The sequence below is a fragment of the Cyanistes caeruleus genome, chromosome Z (genome assembly GCF_971803275.1).
Source record: "Cyanistes caeruleus chromosome Z, bCyaCae1.hap1.1, whole genome shotgun sequence".
NCBI lineage: Eukaryota > Metazoa > Chordata > Aves > Passeriformes > Paridae > Cyanistes > Cyanistes caeruleus.
The window spans coordinates 53379211-53399474 of NC_141732.1; the positions used below are offsets into that span (position 1 = coordinate 53379211).

Genomic DNA, 20264 nt, shown 5'->3' on the forward strand with positions numbered 1-20264 from the left:
TGTAACCTAAGTCCACAACTACTTCTTTCATTCACATAACTTTACATTACCGTACTATTTGTTATCAGATTACTAAAGTAATGAGAAGTTGTATCATCTCCTGCCAATAGATCCAACCTTTTTTTTAAGACAAAGAACCGTAGTTTTTTCTCAAAGGGAAAAATTAATGAAAACTACAGAAGAAACTACAAACGTCTAAAAAGTCCTTGGTACCATTACATAATTTCACAAAATAAGTATCAATTAAATGTATTTATGATCTGCAAGTTTCTACAAATACAGAAATTGGTAACACAAAATTCTGTTTGCAATAGTTTAACCAGAATAAGAAGGAAAATTTCTACTTACTGAAACAGCTATCATTGTGCTGTCAGGCCGCCATTCTGCCTGTTTATAAGGTCCAAACTGAGAAGCTGCTTTTGAAAGTTCCTTGTAGCTTACAATTAATACACTTGGCTGGAGGAAAAAAATATAAATAATTAAATCTCATATCTAAAAGACATAGGATGTTTCCTACCTTGTGCTATACCTTTAAAAAACTACATCTCCTTAACAGTTACAAATATTTCCCCTGAGGGAGGTTAAAAAATTACTATGTATTTGACAATCCATTAGAAAATGGTGCTTTATAAAGAAAGTCTATGGAGAACTGCTGCCACACTGTCATTCCTAATCTTACCCAAACCCAGGACATTTAAATAAAATACTTAATTGCACAGTAAGGAGTCATTACAGAATACAGAAGTAGTTTTAATTCAGATAAAGGGTGATTGATGCTTAAGGTGAACAGACCACCTCAACAGGCTCCTATGATGATAAAGACTGTCAAATAAATTAGGATGAAATATTCTATAGAATATTTGGTACAGTCCATTTGATTGGTTTCTGCTAAATGGGTGGGCCACTGTATTAAAGAGAATGATAATCAGGAAATTTGTTTTCCAGAACAGATTGTCAGAACCTGCTGAAAAATCCATTTCTACAGTAAGCTGAAAGGATTTTGCAAGTAATGAGGTGCACCCATTAGTAGCTTTCCTCCTGAGAAGGAAGAAAAGCTTTCAGGTGATGAAGATCAGACAAAGCTACCATAGGCACTAAGCCTTCATTCCCTTTCATGAATGCAGTTGAGAACTGCAACATAAAAATCTAGAGCAAAGCTACCCTTCCTTGTTCTAGGGCTTAGAAACATTCATTCTCCTTAACACATTGCACAACTGTTTCTATTTTCTTGCTCTTGATTCAATAATAGTTTTCAGCTTAGATTGGGTATTTCCTCTTCCATTTATCCTCCAACACTGGGAGATGGAAGTTAAATTAAGCTGGACAGACTTTTTGTTTTGTCAAAGAAGTTAGCCCTCATCTTCGTACCATACGCTGTCCTAACTTAAACAATTTCAGTTTTCATGATTTGGAGTATCAAACACTGCACCAGAAAAAGCACACTGAAAGGGTACCAAGAATGTACAGAGCAATCACTCATTCTACTGAAATTAACCATGATACCACTAGGCAAAGCTTCCCAACCTCCACTATGACCACAGCTGACAGAAGTTTACTGCTGTTCTTGGCTCACTTGATAGAACAGCAGAAGCAGTACAACAAATATAAAAACATTAATTCTTCCCACAAATCCTGTAGTGTCCATCACTCCAGAATTTCTTAAGTATCTACTACCATCCTATCTGGAATCACTTCTCTCAGATTCCTTTCAGAAAAAAAAAAAAGAAAAAGAGTTACAAACAACCTGATTTTAAAGTATGAATATTAATTTTAAATAGTATAAAACAAAGCCATAAAATGTTGTCATCATGCATGTAAATAACAAGCTGAATTAGTATCACATGGGCAGCCTTAGCCTTAGTAAATTCACAGTATGACCTGGCGTGCTGCTAACAGCATTATTCTTTAAATTTCACACCAAGACAGAACGAATTATCAAAAATAAAGTTAAACATTTATGAAGGATAACAATCACACTAATCTTTACCCTAAGAACTATTTGCACCAGCTTTTTTAAGTTGTGTGGCTTCTTTTGCACCAAAATATCTAACATTAAACAGATAACTAATTATTCGTATGAGCAGATTCTTGTTGATTGCTCTCAATGAACTACACAGCCTTTCACTGATTGGCTTAGAACCACCCTAACTGCCTTAGATAGATAAAGTATAGAAAAATTATTGTCTTGGTAATCTGAATCATTAGTGCAAACTTGGAGATCATTCTTAAAGCACTTCTGTGCCTGAAGATTTATGCAGCTGGCAAAATTAGAAACTTGGTAATACACAGTTTTCTTTCTATATTGCTACTCTTACAAAATATAATTACAATATTTACAGAGTAGAATTAACATTGACTCACAAGAAAGCTGTTATTACACCTTCAAAGCCGGAAGAACATTCTACATGTACGTCAGCTACAAAATTTATACAAATTGATTTCTAGGCTTTGCACATCGCAGATGAGGACTTAAGGAGTTAAAAATGATTGCTTGCACTCATAATGTTATCTTTTTGTCGTTTAAGTGACTTCTTATTAGAAAGTAGACCCACTTTAAATTAAATAAGTCTCAAAGACTACCTAGATAGAGGTTAAATGTGGAATTATTACACCGATACTATTCATTTCTACATACTCCACAGCCCAAAAGCATTCATTCAGACATGAGGAAAACACTAACATACAAATTTACCCTCCAGTTTAAAAGCTTTCCATTTATGTGTGAATGGTCTGGATTAACAAAGATAGAAGGAGAGCTCAAGATCCTACTCTGTGCTTATGCATGAGAAATGGTAATTTTACATCTGAAGCAATTTATTATACCTAAAGTGACAGAAAATATATAATGACACAGGAGTATTTTGGTAAACAGGAATATATATATCAATCTAACTACTTCATCCAACCACAGCAAGACACTGAACATATATTCTAACATGTAAAACCAAAACCAAAGCAAACAAAAAAATCAAACCCAAACACCAAAACAAAACAAATAAAAAACCACCAAAAAATAGGAGGGGAGGGGGGAGGCTAGTTAGCTAGACACCTTTCTCCTGTTAGTTTTATATATTTAATTAATACTCTGTATAGAAACAGTAGGGGTTTAGATCCTATTAATTAGAATTTTCCCCTAAATATTTACATTTTTTTTCTGTTCTAAAAAAACTCAACTCTACATATAAGCTTCATTAAAATTCCATAGTTTTTACTCTTCACACTTCTGCATGCAGCTACTAAAACTATAAAGAAATGTAGTTAAGCTCAACTAATGAATTATGCCCACTGTCTCAAATAAGCCAATATATTAATCCTTCTTCTTTAAAATGCTTAAAATCTACCTACTGAAATATTAATGGCAGAGTCACAACTTTAGGAGAAACTGGATTTCAAAAACATAGCAAAGGACCTAAAGAATAAAGAGTTGTTTTAAAAGAACTGAAAAAATTTGTTTAGAGAAAGAAGTAAACACCTTCAGTTTGTTAAGGAAGAAAGAAGTTGTTCAGGAAGAAAGAAGTGAGTAAGTGAGTCTTAATTCAAACTGCAATTTAATATTAAAAAAGGCTTCCCAAAATAGATAAGAAGCATATCTAGCATTTTAAAATCTGCTGCAAAGAAAATCTAGCATTTTGATATGGTATATTTTGTCTCTCAAGAGGAATCTAAGGTCAGGCAAAATAGAAGCTGCCACTCAGTTACAAAAGGAACTGTGGCAGTGGATGCTTACAGGATAAGAAAAAGGGTGAAAAGAAAAATAAGAAAGGTAACCTTAAAAAGAATATAGCATTACTGTTACTAAAGTGCAAACAAATTCTTCAGTGCAGTTAGCACTAGTTAACAGTACTGAAAAGAAACAGAAATTCTTGTTCTCACATCTAAACTTTATCTTCTTCCATCAGTCAGCTACCTTGGCTATCTCTTGACAAGGACATGTTCCACAGTTCTCACTCTGAAGTTTTTATGCTTCACAATAATGTCTTCCTAGCATTATTTTTTACTCATTTTTACTGATGTGAGATTGTAACATGAAAGCAAATCTGGTTTGCATTACCAGAAATGAATTGCACTATTTGCAAAACAGTAAGGTACCAAGACAACTCCATTAACAAAGTCACCTAATTTCAAACTACCTAAAAACTCACAGCTGTTTCATTGTCAGTTGTACATTAAGAATCCCTCTGGACTTTGCACTATGAAAGATGAGCTCTCTATCAACATCTGGACAAAACACCTATGCAAACAATTAGAAGAACTACAACACAAAACACCACAGCCAAACCCATGATGAAATAATCCCAAATTGTTACTGTCTTACTTAATTCTACCTAACCTAATACAGTAACTTGCCCACTTACAAAATATTAGCAGCAAAATCCATGCCAGAACACTTAGCCATATATAACACTGTTTTTATGGAAAAAATCTATTAAGCTATACAAACCCTGCAGCAAATTCTCTCACCAAAGTTAGATATGGGAAATTACCGATTCACTTAATCTTAACACAAGCGTTTTACTACATTTGATGTAAATGCAAATCAAGCTGACATTTAAACCTTTAACTAAGATGACAATGTTGTTCTGCAGAGGCCCTCTTTAAAGAGGACAAGTAGCCTTGAACAGACCTGAACAACAGCCCTCCCGTGAGCAAGTGTCCTAATTGAGATGTTTACAGAGTGTTTCAGAAAATGATACATTAACCAACTGGAAAGTGATACAGCCATTTGACAGAATATAAAAGAATGAAAAAAATAGCTTCCTTAAACCAGAGTCTCTAGTTCGACTGCCGGCTAATGACAAACTGTGCATGTTGCTGATTTTACGCCAGTAAATACTATAGAAAACTACTGGACTAAGTCTGAAAAGCAAATGCATGACCTGGCAGCACATATGCAACATGGTCTTATGTACGGGTTTGGGTTTCTTAATTTAACATCAATCCAAGAACCTGCGTGGCTGTGGATAATTGTTAAAACCTAATATCCCCATCCCATGACCATGTATTATTCTAGACATCAAAAATCCATCTCATAGAGGATAAAGAAGCAATTTCTTTGACAAACACAAATGTTCTGTTTAGTTTTATATGCCAAATGCTTCGATGCTTCATTAGGCTGTAGGCATAAGACAAAAATCAAAAACACTCTTCAGAGGAGCTTATGATCTAAGTGACAAAGGCTGAGAGAAAACAGAACTCTGGTGACACGGTGTACTTCATTTTGTCATATATGGTCTGTGCTTCACTTTAAATGCTGAAGCTTTGTAAAATTACTAATAAACCAGAAAGGTTATACAGAGAAAAGCAAGCATGTGCACATAAGGAACAGAAAAAATTGTATAAATAGACCACAAAAGGCCATTTTGTAAGTAACAGAGATGCAAGGTGGTGACAAAATGAATTTCTAAAAGCAAGGTTAATTGTAAAACCATAACTCCATTAATTTAATTTTGAAAGTGTTTGGAAAGCTTAGAATCAACAGAGTATCCACCTAACAGAGCAGACACAGCTTCCAACTGTGTGCTTCATGGCTATTGTGAAATAATTCAGAAAATCAGAGGGCAGAATTGTCAACCACTACCTCTCACAGGTGAAAGTTTTCACTTAATCTGCTGCTCAAAAATGTTGCCAAAAAGCACAGGCATATTCTATACACCTTTGGTTTTCTGTTACGGGCAACTAACTGGACACTGAAAAGTCATAACTGAGAATGCCTTTTCCCTTCATGCACATAATTATGACACAGCTTTCAGGGGTCATTCAAAGCCTTTAAGTCCTATTGAATAACCACATGACATTTTTGGATTTTGTTAGATAAATTCATCAAGGTAACATTTGTTATATTATGTAATCACAAATGCATCATTTTAATAGAAGCAACTGAACTGTTACTGTTACTGACAAATAAAAAGAAATGCCCTTCTCCAACAAATGTCTAAAGGGAACAAGTAAGAGATCAGCATTTCGGGAGTTAAACTACTACAGAAGAAAATACAACAGAATCAGTAGGATATCTTAACTTGCACCGATGCTATCTGTATCATATTGTTCACAGTACAGCCAACAGTACACAGCCAACGCAACTATTTATATCAAGACATCTGTTGTCCCATTCTGCAATCAAATTCTAGATAAAAAGCCTCCAGGGGTTGTATCCAATTCTATTAAGAAAAAGTCACACACAAGAATTCTGTAAATTATTCTGTTTACAGTTCTGAGATGAAAACATAATCTTGAAAGCATAGTGAAAACATTTATTTTTAATAGCCCTTGTACAGAAACAACTGCAGATAATTTTATTGTATTTATTCATATATCTTAGGAACTCTATGCACTTTGTCACAAGTAACTTCTTCTATAGTATTGCAAAATTCCAGGTTAGAGAGATCACTTCCCCAGCAAAAGCTCAGTCCCCTGTTTTGTCCTACTGTATGCTCAGGTTTAAAGCACACATTGACTTCAACTCTAGTACAGAAACAGCTAGAGACTGAAGAGCACATACGAAAGAGCTGTGAGAGCTGTCTGAGTATCAACCTACTCAGCATTTAAAACGAATATTTGACAATCTAGGATTCTGACATGCACACTTTCCCAAAACCTTATTTTAGTTCATTTAGGTCTTCTGAGTCAACATCAGATCATTAGAAAAAGAAACAAAACCACAGATTTAAAAACAAGAGTAAATGTCAATCAAAAGCTGAGAAGCATATAGGTTATCAAGAATTCTCCTCTGAATGAGCAGATGGGACAAGCTAGTCTTGGCTTCCAAGAGCTCACAAAACTGGTTTTGACTGACAGAGTCATAGCAGATAATCCCAGCAACCTACAGGACTATTCATTAAATATTCATGGCCAGTACTTAATTCCTGTCATTGTCACAAGTTTGTTAATACTGAAGAAAGGAAACGCTGAACCATATTTATATGTACAAATACGTCAGCAGATTATTTTTCCTGCACACAACTCACTTGTCAAAGGTTAGGCAGGGAACTCCACCTCCCTGACACCTTCTTCCTTAGCTGCATTACCTTGTCCCTGCATACCTAGAGCCCTATGGGTGAATTTCTAGAATTCAAAATAACTAAACCAATTTGAAATTAAAGCTACAACTGTCAAAGGAGTAACACTTTCAAAGGGCTAACTACAATTCCTTTGATCCTTTCATCAACTAAATAAACAGGCTTTTATTTGTTCATTAAGCTTAACAGCCCTGTAAAAAGACATCACTAGTCCACTATAAGGTCCGTTAAAATAGATGTGGAAGCAGGAAAGATCATGACACTCAGGACTGCACAGCTGCCTTGTGAAACCTCATATTCAGTTCCCAAGTCAATCTGCTAAACAGCAATTATCTCATTATAGCATTTCAGAAAGGTTCTATCATTCATTGATGTTTCTCATTTCAAGCATACAAATACTTAAAACTACCTGAATGAAAACGTTTGACAAGTTTTTCCATGCTACCAAAGAAAACAGTTACACTTACTATTATCTACAGTATGTAGAAATAAAACCACTGATTTAAGGAAAATGCTTGGAGCAGAGATCTCCACAGTGGGATGTATTTAACAAAATTCAATGGGGAGCAAGAAAGGATATTTTGTAGCACTAAAAAATAAAATAAAGTAAAAATTTTAAAATGTATTCATTTTGGTATTACCTCATTCTTTTTTGTTCCTTTTAAAACCCTGGGACAGCCATCCAAGAGACGTGGTCGATGCCCAGAGTCCACTAGTGTACTTGAACAATGCTTTTAATAACTCTTGTAAAAGCCCTTGCATTTGAACAATGTTCTTAATAACATGATTTAACTTCTGGTTGCCCAGAATTGGTCAGAAAGTTGGACTGCATGACCAATGTAAGCCCCTTCTAAACAGACGAAATAAAATTAAACTGTATTGTGTATGCTTGATAATGTGTATACTAGAACAGTAGCACAAGCCTATAATTCATAAATAAATGTCAACGTATCTGCAGGCTGTGGTCAACAACCTTTCACCAGTACTGGTGGCATGATCAAAATCATTCACCTATGGTCTATCCACAATCCGATCTCTCCTAACATGTAAAATAATCAAGAACTTTTTGGTTCAAAAACACTAGCAGAATTCCATCTGTTTTTTTCAACAGCAGTCACCCACTTTTGAGTCTTAATACCTATATTGATTCCAAAACAGGAAACAATCCACACTTTGGAATCACCTTTCCTTAGTTCCACTAGTTCTTACTGCACAGTAGGTGAAAAGGAGTTTTAAACATTGTGATGTCACCTTAAAAGTACACATACTGAATGTAAACTCACACACCTGGAAGCATTTCAAAAAGCTGCGGTTTTGAAAATTTCAAAACAGAACTTTCTCAGTCTCATCACCTCATTCTTAAATAAAACCTTTGATATATAGCAGAGATAGTAACAGGTCCTAGCACGAACACCAGCCTGAAGGCTTTTCTGTGACACGAAAGCAAGTTAGTGCAACCTGACTAGAACTTACCCTAGTTCCAAAGACTGTACTTCTGACAAATGAAAACATTTTCTAGAATGCAGTAATTTTATTGTATCAAAGTTCAAACATATGATTTTAAGCTTCACCTTCAAAAATAAACAAGAAACTGAAAAAAAGAAAAGCCTGGGGCAAAAAAAAAACAAACCAACAAACCACATTCAGGACCCTGGCTATATACATAAAAATAATGCAAGAAATCATCTTTAAAAATGACCTTGAACAAAATTTTTATTCTTCCAGGTTTTTAATAACAGACAGTTGTCTGTTCACAGAGGCCATGAGACTGTAACACGTTTTTCAGTTAAGATCAGTCAGTGGTCAGGCCTGGCAAAGTCAGCACCTTCCTCAAAAGCACCCATTACAGACTGAATAAAAATCAATTAAAAAAATATTAATTACCTGTACATTTAGACAACTTTTCTGCACCAAGTGAATTCTTTTGGTGCTCTATTTGTAGGCAGTCATACAATGTTTAACATTTCAAAACAAGTCTAAGCATGCAAGCTAATGAACCTCGTCCTTGAGAAAGGCCATAAAGTAAACTACATTCTAGACAATGAGGCACATCTTGTGAAGCATTTTGTGAGCCTGTTGTTTTCTAGGTCTTTCCAGGGAAAAGATCAGTTCTGCTGTGTTGACAGACTCCAACTACAGGTTCAACAACTGGTAAAAGCTAAAAAGTGTACACTTTATATACACTGTGTGCCACAAACCTTAGAAAACAGAGGCCAGATGATGATGTTCACACAGCAGTTACTGGGCTGATTACGTGCTAGCTGGATACCTGTCTAGGTTCAAAAGCCAGCATCAGCGCCCCAGCCAGGAACTAGTGAACAGACTTACTGAGCACAATAAAACATAACATGATGGAATCTGCATAACTTCAAACAAGATTTTAAGGCTATGACTGTCATTTGACATCTTTCAGTATCAGCTTTCTAAAACTGGATTGTTGGTTTTTGCTGGTAATCTGAGATGAACTCTATAAACCACCTGGATCTAGAGATATTTATAGACAGATTTAGGGCCTAATCTAGGCAGTATGTAAAAGGATCTAGCATCAAAGTTTAAAGTCAGTATCACAGTTTTCATTGACTTCATCAAATCCAACTGACAAACAGCATTTTTGCTACCACATTAATACAATGTGAATTTGTATTACTTGCTTGGAAAAGCAAGGCACTCATTGTCAATTATTCACATAGTTTCAAACTAGATGTAGCTAGACCAGCACCCTCCATGGCAAAAGCCATGACTAATCTTCTGTTAGAGCCACAAAACTTTTAAGTTTTCCATAAAAAGAAGAGTTTGTGAACTTCTGTGTTATAACATTCTGGGTAGTGATAGCACTTGTTCTATGCTTTACAAAGAGTATTTCACATCCCCTATATTCATATGTTCCTTTATATAAAACACAGAATATACAAAGGTGAAAGACATGAAGCATATATGCAAAATCCCCACACTGCTAGAAATACTCCTCAAGTTAAGCACAAGCAGAACGTACAACCTGAAAAAAAAAAGCTGCTTGGAAGTCTCATTTTTTAAGAAAAACCGGTGTTAACTGCAAGCAGACTGATGTTGCATATTTTCTTAAGATTATATTGCTATCACTAAACGTCGTGGATAACCCCTCAGTTTCACAAATACTGGAATATCCTGTAAAGTTTGCATCGAATTTTACAACCGTTTCTGGAAGAAGAAAAAAAAATAGCAGACGACAGTTTTTTTCAGCTGGGAGAGCAGGATCCGAGAGCTTATAAAACGATGGATACTCACTCTGCAGTACCAGATGCTTAGCTGAGATGGGAACAAAACTGCGAAGAAAGCTCTCTGGGGATCCGTCTGGATGTGAAGAGGTTGCTCCTGGGACTCCAGAGGACATAAGAGCCTCTTGGGCCAGCCGCTGAGGAAATACATGGCTGAAGATTTCCAGAGTAGCTGGCGCTCAGCCTGCTCTAGTCTAAGCGGGGGGACAGCGGGGGCATCAGCGGAAGGAGAGATACAGCGTCCGCGGCAGACCACGCATAATCACCGGCACACCGACGGGACCCCTGCGCTCAGCACCACTGAGGACGGGGGGCTGAGGCCTCTCCGGCGCTAAGGCCGCCGTCGCCGGTGCAGGGACGAGGGAGCGCCGCAGCTGCCGGAGGCGGGCTGGGCAAGGGCCGGGCGGCCTGCAGGAGGCGGCGGCGAGGGAGACGCGGCCGGGCGGTCACTGCTCCGAGCGGGCGCCGGGGCGCTGCGGCGGCGGCAGCGGCGGCTCCGCCCTCCCGCGGGTGTTTCGCCCGCCCGCGCTCCGGATCGGTGTCGTCGCCGTCGCCGAGGCCCCCGCCGCCATCTCCTCCCCCTTCCGCTTCCGCCCCTCTTCCTCCTCCTTCTACCGCTCCTCCTCCTTCTCCGGATCTTCCCCCTCCGTCTGCTCTTCCTCTTGCTTGTGCTTTTCCTCTTCCTCTTTTTTCTGCTCTTCCTTCTCCTGTTTCTTCTTCTTCTTCTTCTTCTCCTCCTCCTCCTCTCCCTCCTCCCCCACCTTCCCTCGCTCCGGTGTCCGAGCCCCGAGGGACGGCGGCGGCGGCGGGCCCGGGGCGGGCCCGAGCGAGCGGAAGTGACGTCACTGAGCAGCGCGTCATTTGGCCGGGCGGAAAAGGAGCTCTTGGCGACGGGGTTGAGGGGGTGTGGGAGAGTTTGGGGTGCGGGACGGAAGGCAAAGGAGAGAGCGGGGGGCAAGAGAACCAGAGCCGGGGGTAGCAGGATAAGGAGGAGTGGATTCAAACTTAAAGAGAGCGAGTTTAGAGTAGATCTGAGGAGGAAGTTCTTTACTATGAGAGGAATGGGGCCCTCACACAGGCAGCCCAGAGGAGCTTGGATGTCCCATTCCTGGAAGTGTTCAAGGTTGGATGGAGCTCTGAGCAACCTGGCCTAGTGGAAGTGCCCCTGCCCATGGTAGAGGGCTTGGAACTAGGCGATCTTTCAAGTTCCTTCTGACCCAGCCTGTGGTTCTTCTGACCCTTCTATGGTTCTAAGATGAAATACATGTGATAAAGCTGTGTGAGTTTCTGGTGTGAACATTGCCACTGAGGTGGTTTTGGGGAAAAGCGCATGATTTCTTACACTGTGAGTATGCCGCATCTTGGGTTTGGCATCAGGCTTCTGACAGGTGCTTCCACAAACGTTTCTCCCAACTGATAAGTTTGATCAAGGATCCTCACTGGGTTATTTTTACCCAAGACCTGTTTGCTAATCTTGTTTCCCTCATTGCCCAAATGCTTTTATTCACACACTGTGGTGAGAGCAGGAGCATGTGGTGTGAAGGATGAAAAGCAGAAACTGAAGCTGTAGCTTTAGAGGTAGTAAAAGAGGCTTGTTAGTCCTTTTTTGTAACTGGAAAATAAAAGGAAATAGAAGACAACTAAAGGTAAGATGTCCATGCCATTGCAAGAGCAGTGCTTCTGTTAAAAAGAGATAGCTTTTGGTAGAAACAATCAGAAGTGTTTTATGAACCAGTCCCCTTGCACTGCATGTTAGAGGAGTTAGTCTAGATTGAGCTGTGTGGTAACAGGTCTCACTGCATACAAATTACCCAGTGCTCTTCAAAGAATATGGGTTATCTGCTCACCTAAGGCTGTCTCTCTCCCAGCAGCTTTCTGGTTATGTTACCATATGAATTTTTTTTACCATATGAATACCATTTTCCAGCTGAAATATTTTCATCTGAACACAAGCACAAAAAGAGAAGTGAGTTAAAAGGACACATATGTTAGAATCCTAACAAAGCCATAATATACGTTGGAAAACAAATAGTAACAAAGGAACAAAATACTCAGATGTTTCAGCCCAGATGGCTTTTAACCAGGTGAGTTGGAAATGCCTTAAAATCAAATTAACCACTCTCATATGCCAACCAGTGCTTTATGCTACACATACATTCCTTGCTTTAGTCTTTCCTTTAAATCCTTTTTGATCTGTTTTTAACTGCTAGCCTTCTAAGTTAGAAAATGAAAATTATGTCAGGAGTGTGGCATCATCTCATTTTTCTGACTCCTGTTCTTCAGATTATGAAATAAATGGTACAGAATACACACTGAAGATTAGTTACACAACTGTAGAATCATCCTTCTGGATTAATTGCATTTTGCAAAGTTCATTTTACTTGAAAGTAAGGAAAAAATTGTCAAAGAAATTCCATGGAACAGGTAGTAAGAGACCTTCATGTTTTTCATACTTGTTTGTAGCTTCCTTATTTAATGCTGCAGCATCATAACGTGTTTATGTAAGATGCAAATACACATCCAGATCATGCTGTTGATGCGTGTGGATCAATGTGAGGTTGTGTGCTGAGACCAGAATTAATGAAGGAAACAGCTATTGCTTTTACTAGAACCTACATGGTAGGATTTTGTGGTAACTGTACATTGTGCAAAAAGTAGAGACTGAAGGCTTTGCAATTTTTGGATTGCTGCTATTGCTCTTTTCTCTGTGGAGAGACAGACTGTATGGTGACAAGACAGATGAATGTGAAGTTTTGGGAGATTATTACTGGTTGTGGCTGGTCACAGCTGTTATATAAGGCCAAAAGGTTTTGTTGCACAAACTGTGCAATGCACAGTATTGCATTGCATCAATTGGTTGGACTTGATGATCTTAAAAGTCTTTTCCAACCTAAACAATTCCACGATTCTGTGATTACTTCTGAGCAGTGCTCACACAGTGTCAAGGCCTTTCCTCATGCCAGCCCGCCGGTGAGGGGGCTGGGGGTGTACAAGAGATTGGAGAAGACACAGCTAGGACAGCTGACCCCACTGACCAAATAGACATGATATATCATATGGTGTCATGTTCAGCCTGTACAGCTGGGGAAAGAAGTAAGAAGAGGGGGGATGCTTGGAATGGCAATATTTGTTGACTTTGTTCTCAAGTAATCCTTGTGCATGATAGAGTCCTGCTGTCCTGAGGATTGCTGAGAACACATGCCTGTCCATGAGATGTGGTGAATGAGGCAGGAAATAATGATGATGACAGTATGTTGTTCAAAGTGAGGCTACCAAAATCCTCACACCAATAATACAAATGTGATCCAAAGTATATAATGGTTTTGGTATATTTTTGTAGGCTGAATCAAGAACAAATCTAGGTGTCTAGGATGGCAAATCAGTAGTGATAAACCTTTTCTAATAATAGACTGTTTGTACTTGACTAGAAAAGCATTTCTGAGTGTTGTAGTTTGAGAATGTAACTCATAATACTCTAGGATGTAAAAGTTGTGTAGAAATTAAATATATGCAATGGACTAAACTCAGAGAGGTTCTTGAACAGCTCTGGCAGTGGCTACCAAGGCACAATTACAGGAGACAGTGGCAACACCATAATAACAAAGCTCAACAGAATTGTATAAGGCCTTTATTCACAAAGGTCCACTTGTCAGTTGTCATCAACTTCACCAAGTTGAAAATAAATCTTGATTGCAGCTGCTTATTTAGTGACAGTCATGTTGTTCTGGAAAAGGCAATCCTGAGATTGTTGTGTCCTGGAAAGGAAGAGCTCATGCAGAGCTGTGGGAACATCCAGGGACACTGAACTGTCATAAACCTAGGTACATAAGTTTGGATAGTAGCAGGCTAGTGAAAAGAAGGAAGAGACACTGCTGGTGGCAAAGCAGGTCTGAAATGAAAATGTTGGATGAGGGTAGAGGTTCTGTGTAGTTGCCTCTGTTAAGATTCCACGTGTTGATGTGCAGATGTTGCACTGAACTATCCTTTAGATTGTGCAGCTAGCTCTCACCTAATGTGTCTGCAGCTCTTGCATGACCAGTGACAGTGTCAGTTCCTGCAAGTTAAATTTAAAAAGAACAATCACTCCTCACCCCACTGTTGTCACTACTAGCAATATAGCTCAGAGTAAAGGAAGAAAACTCACAGAAAGACTGTTAGTGAGGCATGATCAGAGTCAGTATCATAAGGCTTTTGCCATGCTGCTTACATGTGCAGGCATTGTGTCATATAAAACACAGAAGGTGTGTGACAGTGAGTGAGCATCTGTGTTATGTACATAAAAATGTCTTCGTTAAATCAGCTTCACTTTGTAAAACTGGTTGAGAAACAAACAAGTCTTTTACCTTGCACCTTTCTGCTGATGAAGTGTGAACATTGCCATAGATTAGCCTGTTACTTAAACTGCCCTTGTTCTTAATCATCCAGTGATCTACGAAATGGGCATTTACACTGAGAACATGTATATTCTTGATAAACAGGACAAGGTATGACAAATACTCAAATCATTTTCCCACAGACCATCCACAGAGGTGTTCTCAGAGGGTAAATTATAATGTCTATTACCATCCTTAAAGATGAAATCTAAAGGAAGTATTGAAATAATAATATCAGAAATTTTTAAAAAACCCAAACACTTCAAAACCAACCCAGTGAAAGGGAAGTGATTTCTTGTTACACCATAAGAAAATCTTACATATTTTAAAAGTAAAAGGAAAAAAACCTGAACAAGCAGTGGATTAGATGCTAAGGCTCATCAGTCGCAATTAGTGCAGAGGGAAATCACCCTGATTATTTCAGACAATTTCTGAATTTAGCCAGGAGAGCTGGAAGGAATATTCCTGTGAAGAGACTGTTAGGAAGAAAGGGAAGAACAATTTATTATATTGTTACTGCTCAATGCAGTAATTTGTGCTTAGGTACAGTAGATGGCCTGAAGTGCTGGGACAAAAGCAATAATTCTGGAGCAGAGTACAGTATAGTTCTTAATCCTAATATTTATATTTACTTTATGACTATTTTTCAAAGTTGTTTGCTATACCCAGCTACATTTAAATATAGTAAAAAGCTAATTCTGAGCTAAGAAAATTCAAGTAATAAAATTATTTAGATAGATTCTACCTGATATTTCTAGCAATCAGTCACTCACAAATGGTTTCAAATTTACTTGGCAATATTATTTACCATTTCATAATTTATAAATTAAAGCAATTAATATTGATTGGTTTCAGATCATTCTCTGATTATACATCATACGCTGCCATCCATTTTATAGTGTATTTAGCACACTTCACACAATACCATTTCAGTTTTTGACTGAACAATTCATATGACCAGCAGTATAAACCAGTAGTGTTAGAACCCAGTTTCCTTAGTTCTTCAGCAGTATGTTGGAATAATGTGTTGTTTGGGAGATTTTTCCAGTGGATAAACCAAACAACTGACAGAATTTTATTCTAAGTTTCTTAAATGTACGTGCTATTGAAAAGTGGCTTTCAACACTTTCAAGCATTCAAGAACCCAAAGCTAAAATTTGAAAGTTTACTACTGAATTTTAGAGTGGATAAAGTTGTGGTTATGATTTAGTTTGTTTAGAAATCAAATTAATTTGGGCCCAAAATATTTTGTTTACTTATCTCTGAGAAAATAGAAAGGGAAATCATGACAGAGCTCATTCCATGCACTAACAACCATACCAATATATAAAGCCAGATAAAAAGGGAGATAAGTATTTCAAAGTTTTGGAATGCCAAAACCATGGTCTATCAGATTTAACATAGCTAGCACAACATTTGAAGAAATCTGGTTTCTTCAGATTATACAGTCCTGAGGACTTCAAATTGGTTTCCATAACGGCTGTAAGTTCAGTGGAGGGTATTTTTAAAAAAACAAACTTCTACATCAGTGAAAATATCCTTAGAAATATAGTCTATTCTTTCAGGCTTCATTATCTGGGTTTCAGTGACTGGTGAATATGCGTAGTTTCATGAATAGCTTACCCCTGAAGTATTTGCTTTGTCCACACAATTACTTTGCCAAAAGCCGTTGTGGTTTCTGAATATGTCTAGAGAACTGCATTCCTTTGATATTTGATACTGGGAAGACAAAACATCCAGCATCACAGATCATTTTTGAAATCTCAACTTTAGAAAATAATTAAATTCTTTTAGATTCTGGAACACACAGTGTTCCTGTGCAAAAGACCAATATAATGTAACTGCAGATTATTCAAATGCTTTGGATCACTACTTCTCAATAAAGAGTCTGTATAAAAACTATATATGACTTTCCAAGAGGAAAAAGGGATTGTAGAACGAGCTAACTGACTCTGGTATCCATTTACTAAGATAATTATCAGTATGAACCAGTGCTGGAAAGACATTTTATATTCACTGTAAAAAAACTGACCAATGAACCATGCAAGCTGCTGTGTGTAGAAAGAAATTAATGAAACTTTTTTTGCTGTGATAACTGCATATTTTTACCAGGTAACACCACTTAAATGAAGTATGGGCTATACTGTAGGGTTAGAGTGTATGGAATGGATATGGGAGTAGCAGACAAAAGAGTTGCATATGCTTGCTTATGGAAGCATTGGCAGATAGGGTGGCTGAGACTTGTCTTATCTTTTACATTTAAGTTACTGGTTATACTAGGTATTTCTGAAATTTTGTGAACATCTGCTTTATTGTATAATCTGAAATTCATGCAAGTGCACTTGAATTATACTGCTATACATTATAGCCATACATGTTATCCGTAACGCATGTGTAGTACATTGTTACCTGTAATTGATTATGCCTCAGTTCTGCTAGTGAATTCTGAAGGTGAAAAGTAAAAGACAGTAGGTGCTGGAGGCAGAAGTCTGATCTGGCAGTCTGTTGAACATCTGCAGCATGGAACTCAGTCTATATCCAAGAGGCAGGACCTGACTTTTAGGTGACAGGTTGTAAAACACATCCACAGGTTTCTTCTTGAGCAGATACAAGGAACAAGTAAAAGGAAGAAAGAAAAAAAAAATGGGATTTTCTTCTCTAATCTTAGTGGATCTCAGCCTTATCTTGTCTTCATTGTAGGCACTTACTAGGACTAAGATGTGTATTAAATAACCTCTAAAAATATGTGAAGATGCAGACAGTGTTTAGTAGTGCCCTCTGCAGGCTTTTTTCTTGGTAAATAGAGCTGTAGTAGCTCCACTCTCTCTTGATTATGTGTTTATAGTGGTTGAGCTGGTTCTTTTAAATTATTTTCCTAGCAGAGCATCAGCTGAACTTTGGAATTTTATTCTGTAGCTGCTTGGAAACATATGTGGAGTGCTGTAAGTGATTCATGAAATGGCACACAAATTGCATGCTTGTTTCAAGAGCCTGGTTTCTTACCAGTTTTTGTGTTACAACCATAGAGTCCTGAGCAACAGGAATTTGAACTCCCCTCTCTCCACTAGAAGATATTTCTGTCTATACTGATCTGGCTGTATCTGAAAGAAAAAGGTGATCAATTCAGCTTTTAGTTCTTCGTGAGCAGTGATTGCATTGGAAAAAAAAAAAAAAAAAGCAACTTTTTTCTAAGGGCCTTGTGCGACTTTGAGCCAAGTTGATACTGAAATAGAACTGTCCAAACATCCCTAAAATACAACTGCAACTAAAATGGAAATTGACAGTGTCAGAGAAGACATCATATTTTGAGTTATTTCCTATAGAAATCCAATGTAAAATAAATTATTTTCAAGTTCTTCTTTTTTTACCTGTTTGTTAATAATCTATGTATTGTGGTTTAAAGTACCTTCCAGTTGCAGGACAGAACTTGGAAATAATTTCTCTCTTGTTAAATTACATGATAATTCATTGCTCATTCCACATCATCATGTTTAAATGGTAACCCTTTCAGTGCAAAAATATCATCACATAAAATGGAGCTTTTCATTACTGTATTTATTAGCATATTACTCTCATTCCCAACTGTGCCCTGCACATTAAGCAAAATATGTTTTCCGATTGTGACGCTCAGAACAATGGGGACAGTTACAAACCAAGAGTTTTGTCTTCTAGTCTGAGACTGTGCAGGGATATCTTTGTGGTCTCTAGGATGTCATCAAGTCTTTGTTGCTAAAATCTTATTAAGAGTATGTGCTTCACTGTCACTATAGGACACGAAATGATTCACAAGGACACGGTTCAATGTATGATAGGGAAAAAAGTACTTTCATTTTTCTGACTCCATATAGATTCTCGACAATGACCAGGGATTAGATAATTAAGTTACCACCTCCTCAATAACACTGGTCGTACATAACATCTATCAAAAGAAGTTTCTTAGAAAGAATGTATAAACATCTGCGTTTATAGTTACTTTCCTGGGAAAGTGGCTAGAAACTATGGAAACAAGATCAGAAGGTTCAATTTTCAGGGTGACACTTAAATTATGTAAATTATTTAAAGGGACAGATGTGAGGTTTTTGTCAAGCAAAAGCTTATAGTTCAACAAAACCTGGAGATCTGAAGTGACACATACAAAAAAATGAGTAGTGTCAGTTATATATCCTAGACAGACCTGACAAGTACTAAATAACCTAAATGAGAAATAAAACCATTAAATTAGAATGCACTTGAAAAATTTTAGGAAGTTGTTTGACTATCCACATTTAGAAAAATCTGAAGGTATTCTGTAACCTGTTCAGCAGTTTGACGTTGGTAAATCAACACTGTGTGGAGCTCTAGAGCTTGTTCTTCAGAAGATTTAAATTGGCCTCAAAACAGCAAAGTAAAAGAAGTGCTGTATGAACTTCAGCTTTTAGCCTATACTGCAGTATACATTTTTTCAGTCACTGAATCATGCCAACTTTTCTGCCGTTCCCTGGTGGAGTCAAATAGATATTTTCCTAATTGTAATCAAAGCTCTCATTTCTAGTTAATAAAAAAAAAAAAAGAGGAACATTTCAGCTTTTGTAGACAATACCCACAAAGATATTCCATGAAATGCTGACAGAACAAAATACAATTCTGTACACCTGTTTTGATAACTTATTTATCATTGGATGCCAATTTTGCAGCTTGGATACTGCTTTATGACTTGGCTTATTACTTAGTTATAGTAAATAAACAAGGACATGCAGGAAACTTTGCATTACTCATCTCTTCAGGCATCGTATAATGAAACATAACCCCAGTTCTTAAATAATCCTGAGGAGCACAGGTCTTGGAGTGACTGGTTTACAGTCTCATTAAGAGTATCTACCAGATTTTATTTCAAATACTATATTCCATATTAAAGGTTATTTTTCTGTTTTACTTATGTAGGTCACTGAAAAATTCCGACCAACACTGAATATACTGAAATTATCTCTGTGACAGGAAATGTATGTCTTACAGAAGACAGATGCAGGCAAAAAGATGTTTAGTCAGAAGACTCATTTAGCAAACACATGCTTTAAGTGCCTTAGCAACTCATATTGGCTTCAGTAGTATGTAAATAGATTAAACTGTTTAGCTATACTTTTTAGTGTGACATACTGTACTGCTAAGAGGTTCTTATTTACAGGTTAAAAATCAGAGAAGCATGCTTCTAATGCGCTCCTTAACTACAGCTACGGAATCAGCTTTTAAACACTTTTTTAGTCACTGATGTTTTGCTCTAACAAATGTCACTCAATGTTACTTTACTGATAGTAATAAGAACCTTATTTTTTCAGCAAGTTCAAAGTGGTCTTGTCACATGAACACAGAGGTCTGTTCTCACCTTTGATGTCAACAGGGGCAATAAGAAATTATGAAAGGCCTCAGGACTGCAGGCTGCTGAGTAGGATCTGATCAAGGGTTAAATTTATTGAAAAAAAATGTGAAAAATTATTGTATGTGACATGAGAAAGGACTGCAAATGTGAACATACCCTTGACATACATAAGTGAGAGCCTACATATTTGTTGCTGTTGATCAGCCAGGGAAGAGGAACACGATCAAGCCCCCTGTGTGTCCATGCTTGTGTGAGTGCAGTTTCTGTT

General features: G+C 37.5%; 1 protein-coding gene across 9 annotated transcripts in view; it reads right to left on the reverse strand.

The window, feature by feature from the left end:
• Nucleotides 1–11102, reverse strand: part of RIC1 (RIC1 partner of RAB6A GEF complex) — a 48093-nt gene extending 36991 nt beyond the window's left edge. For 2 of the 9 annotated variants that reach the window (XR_015280370.1, XM_086867874.1), the window contains exons 1-2: nt 10281–11058; nt 349–456 (exon numbers count right to left, since the gene is read on the reverse strand). Coding sequence is in view for 6 of the 9 variants with exons in the window: in XM_086867874.1 (XP_086724000.1) it covers nt 349–456; nt 10281–10421 (249 nt within the window). In the remaining 3 variants the exon portion in view is untranslated. Of the gene's footprint in view, nt 1–348; nt 457–10280 lie in introns of all 9 variants that reach the window. The other 7 variants (XR_015280369.1, XM_086867873.1, XM_023943576.2 and 4 more) reach the window with 7 other exon arrangements.
• Between the last annotated feature and the right edge of the window lie 9162 nt (nt 11103–20264).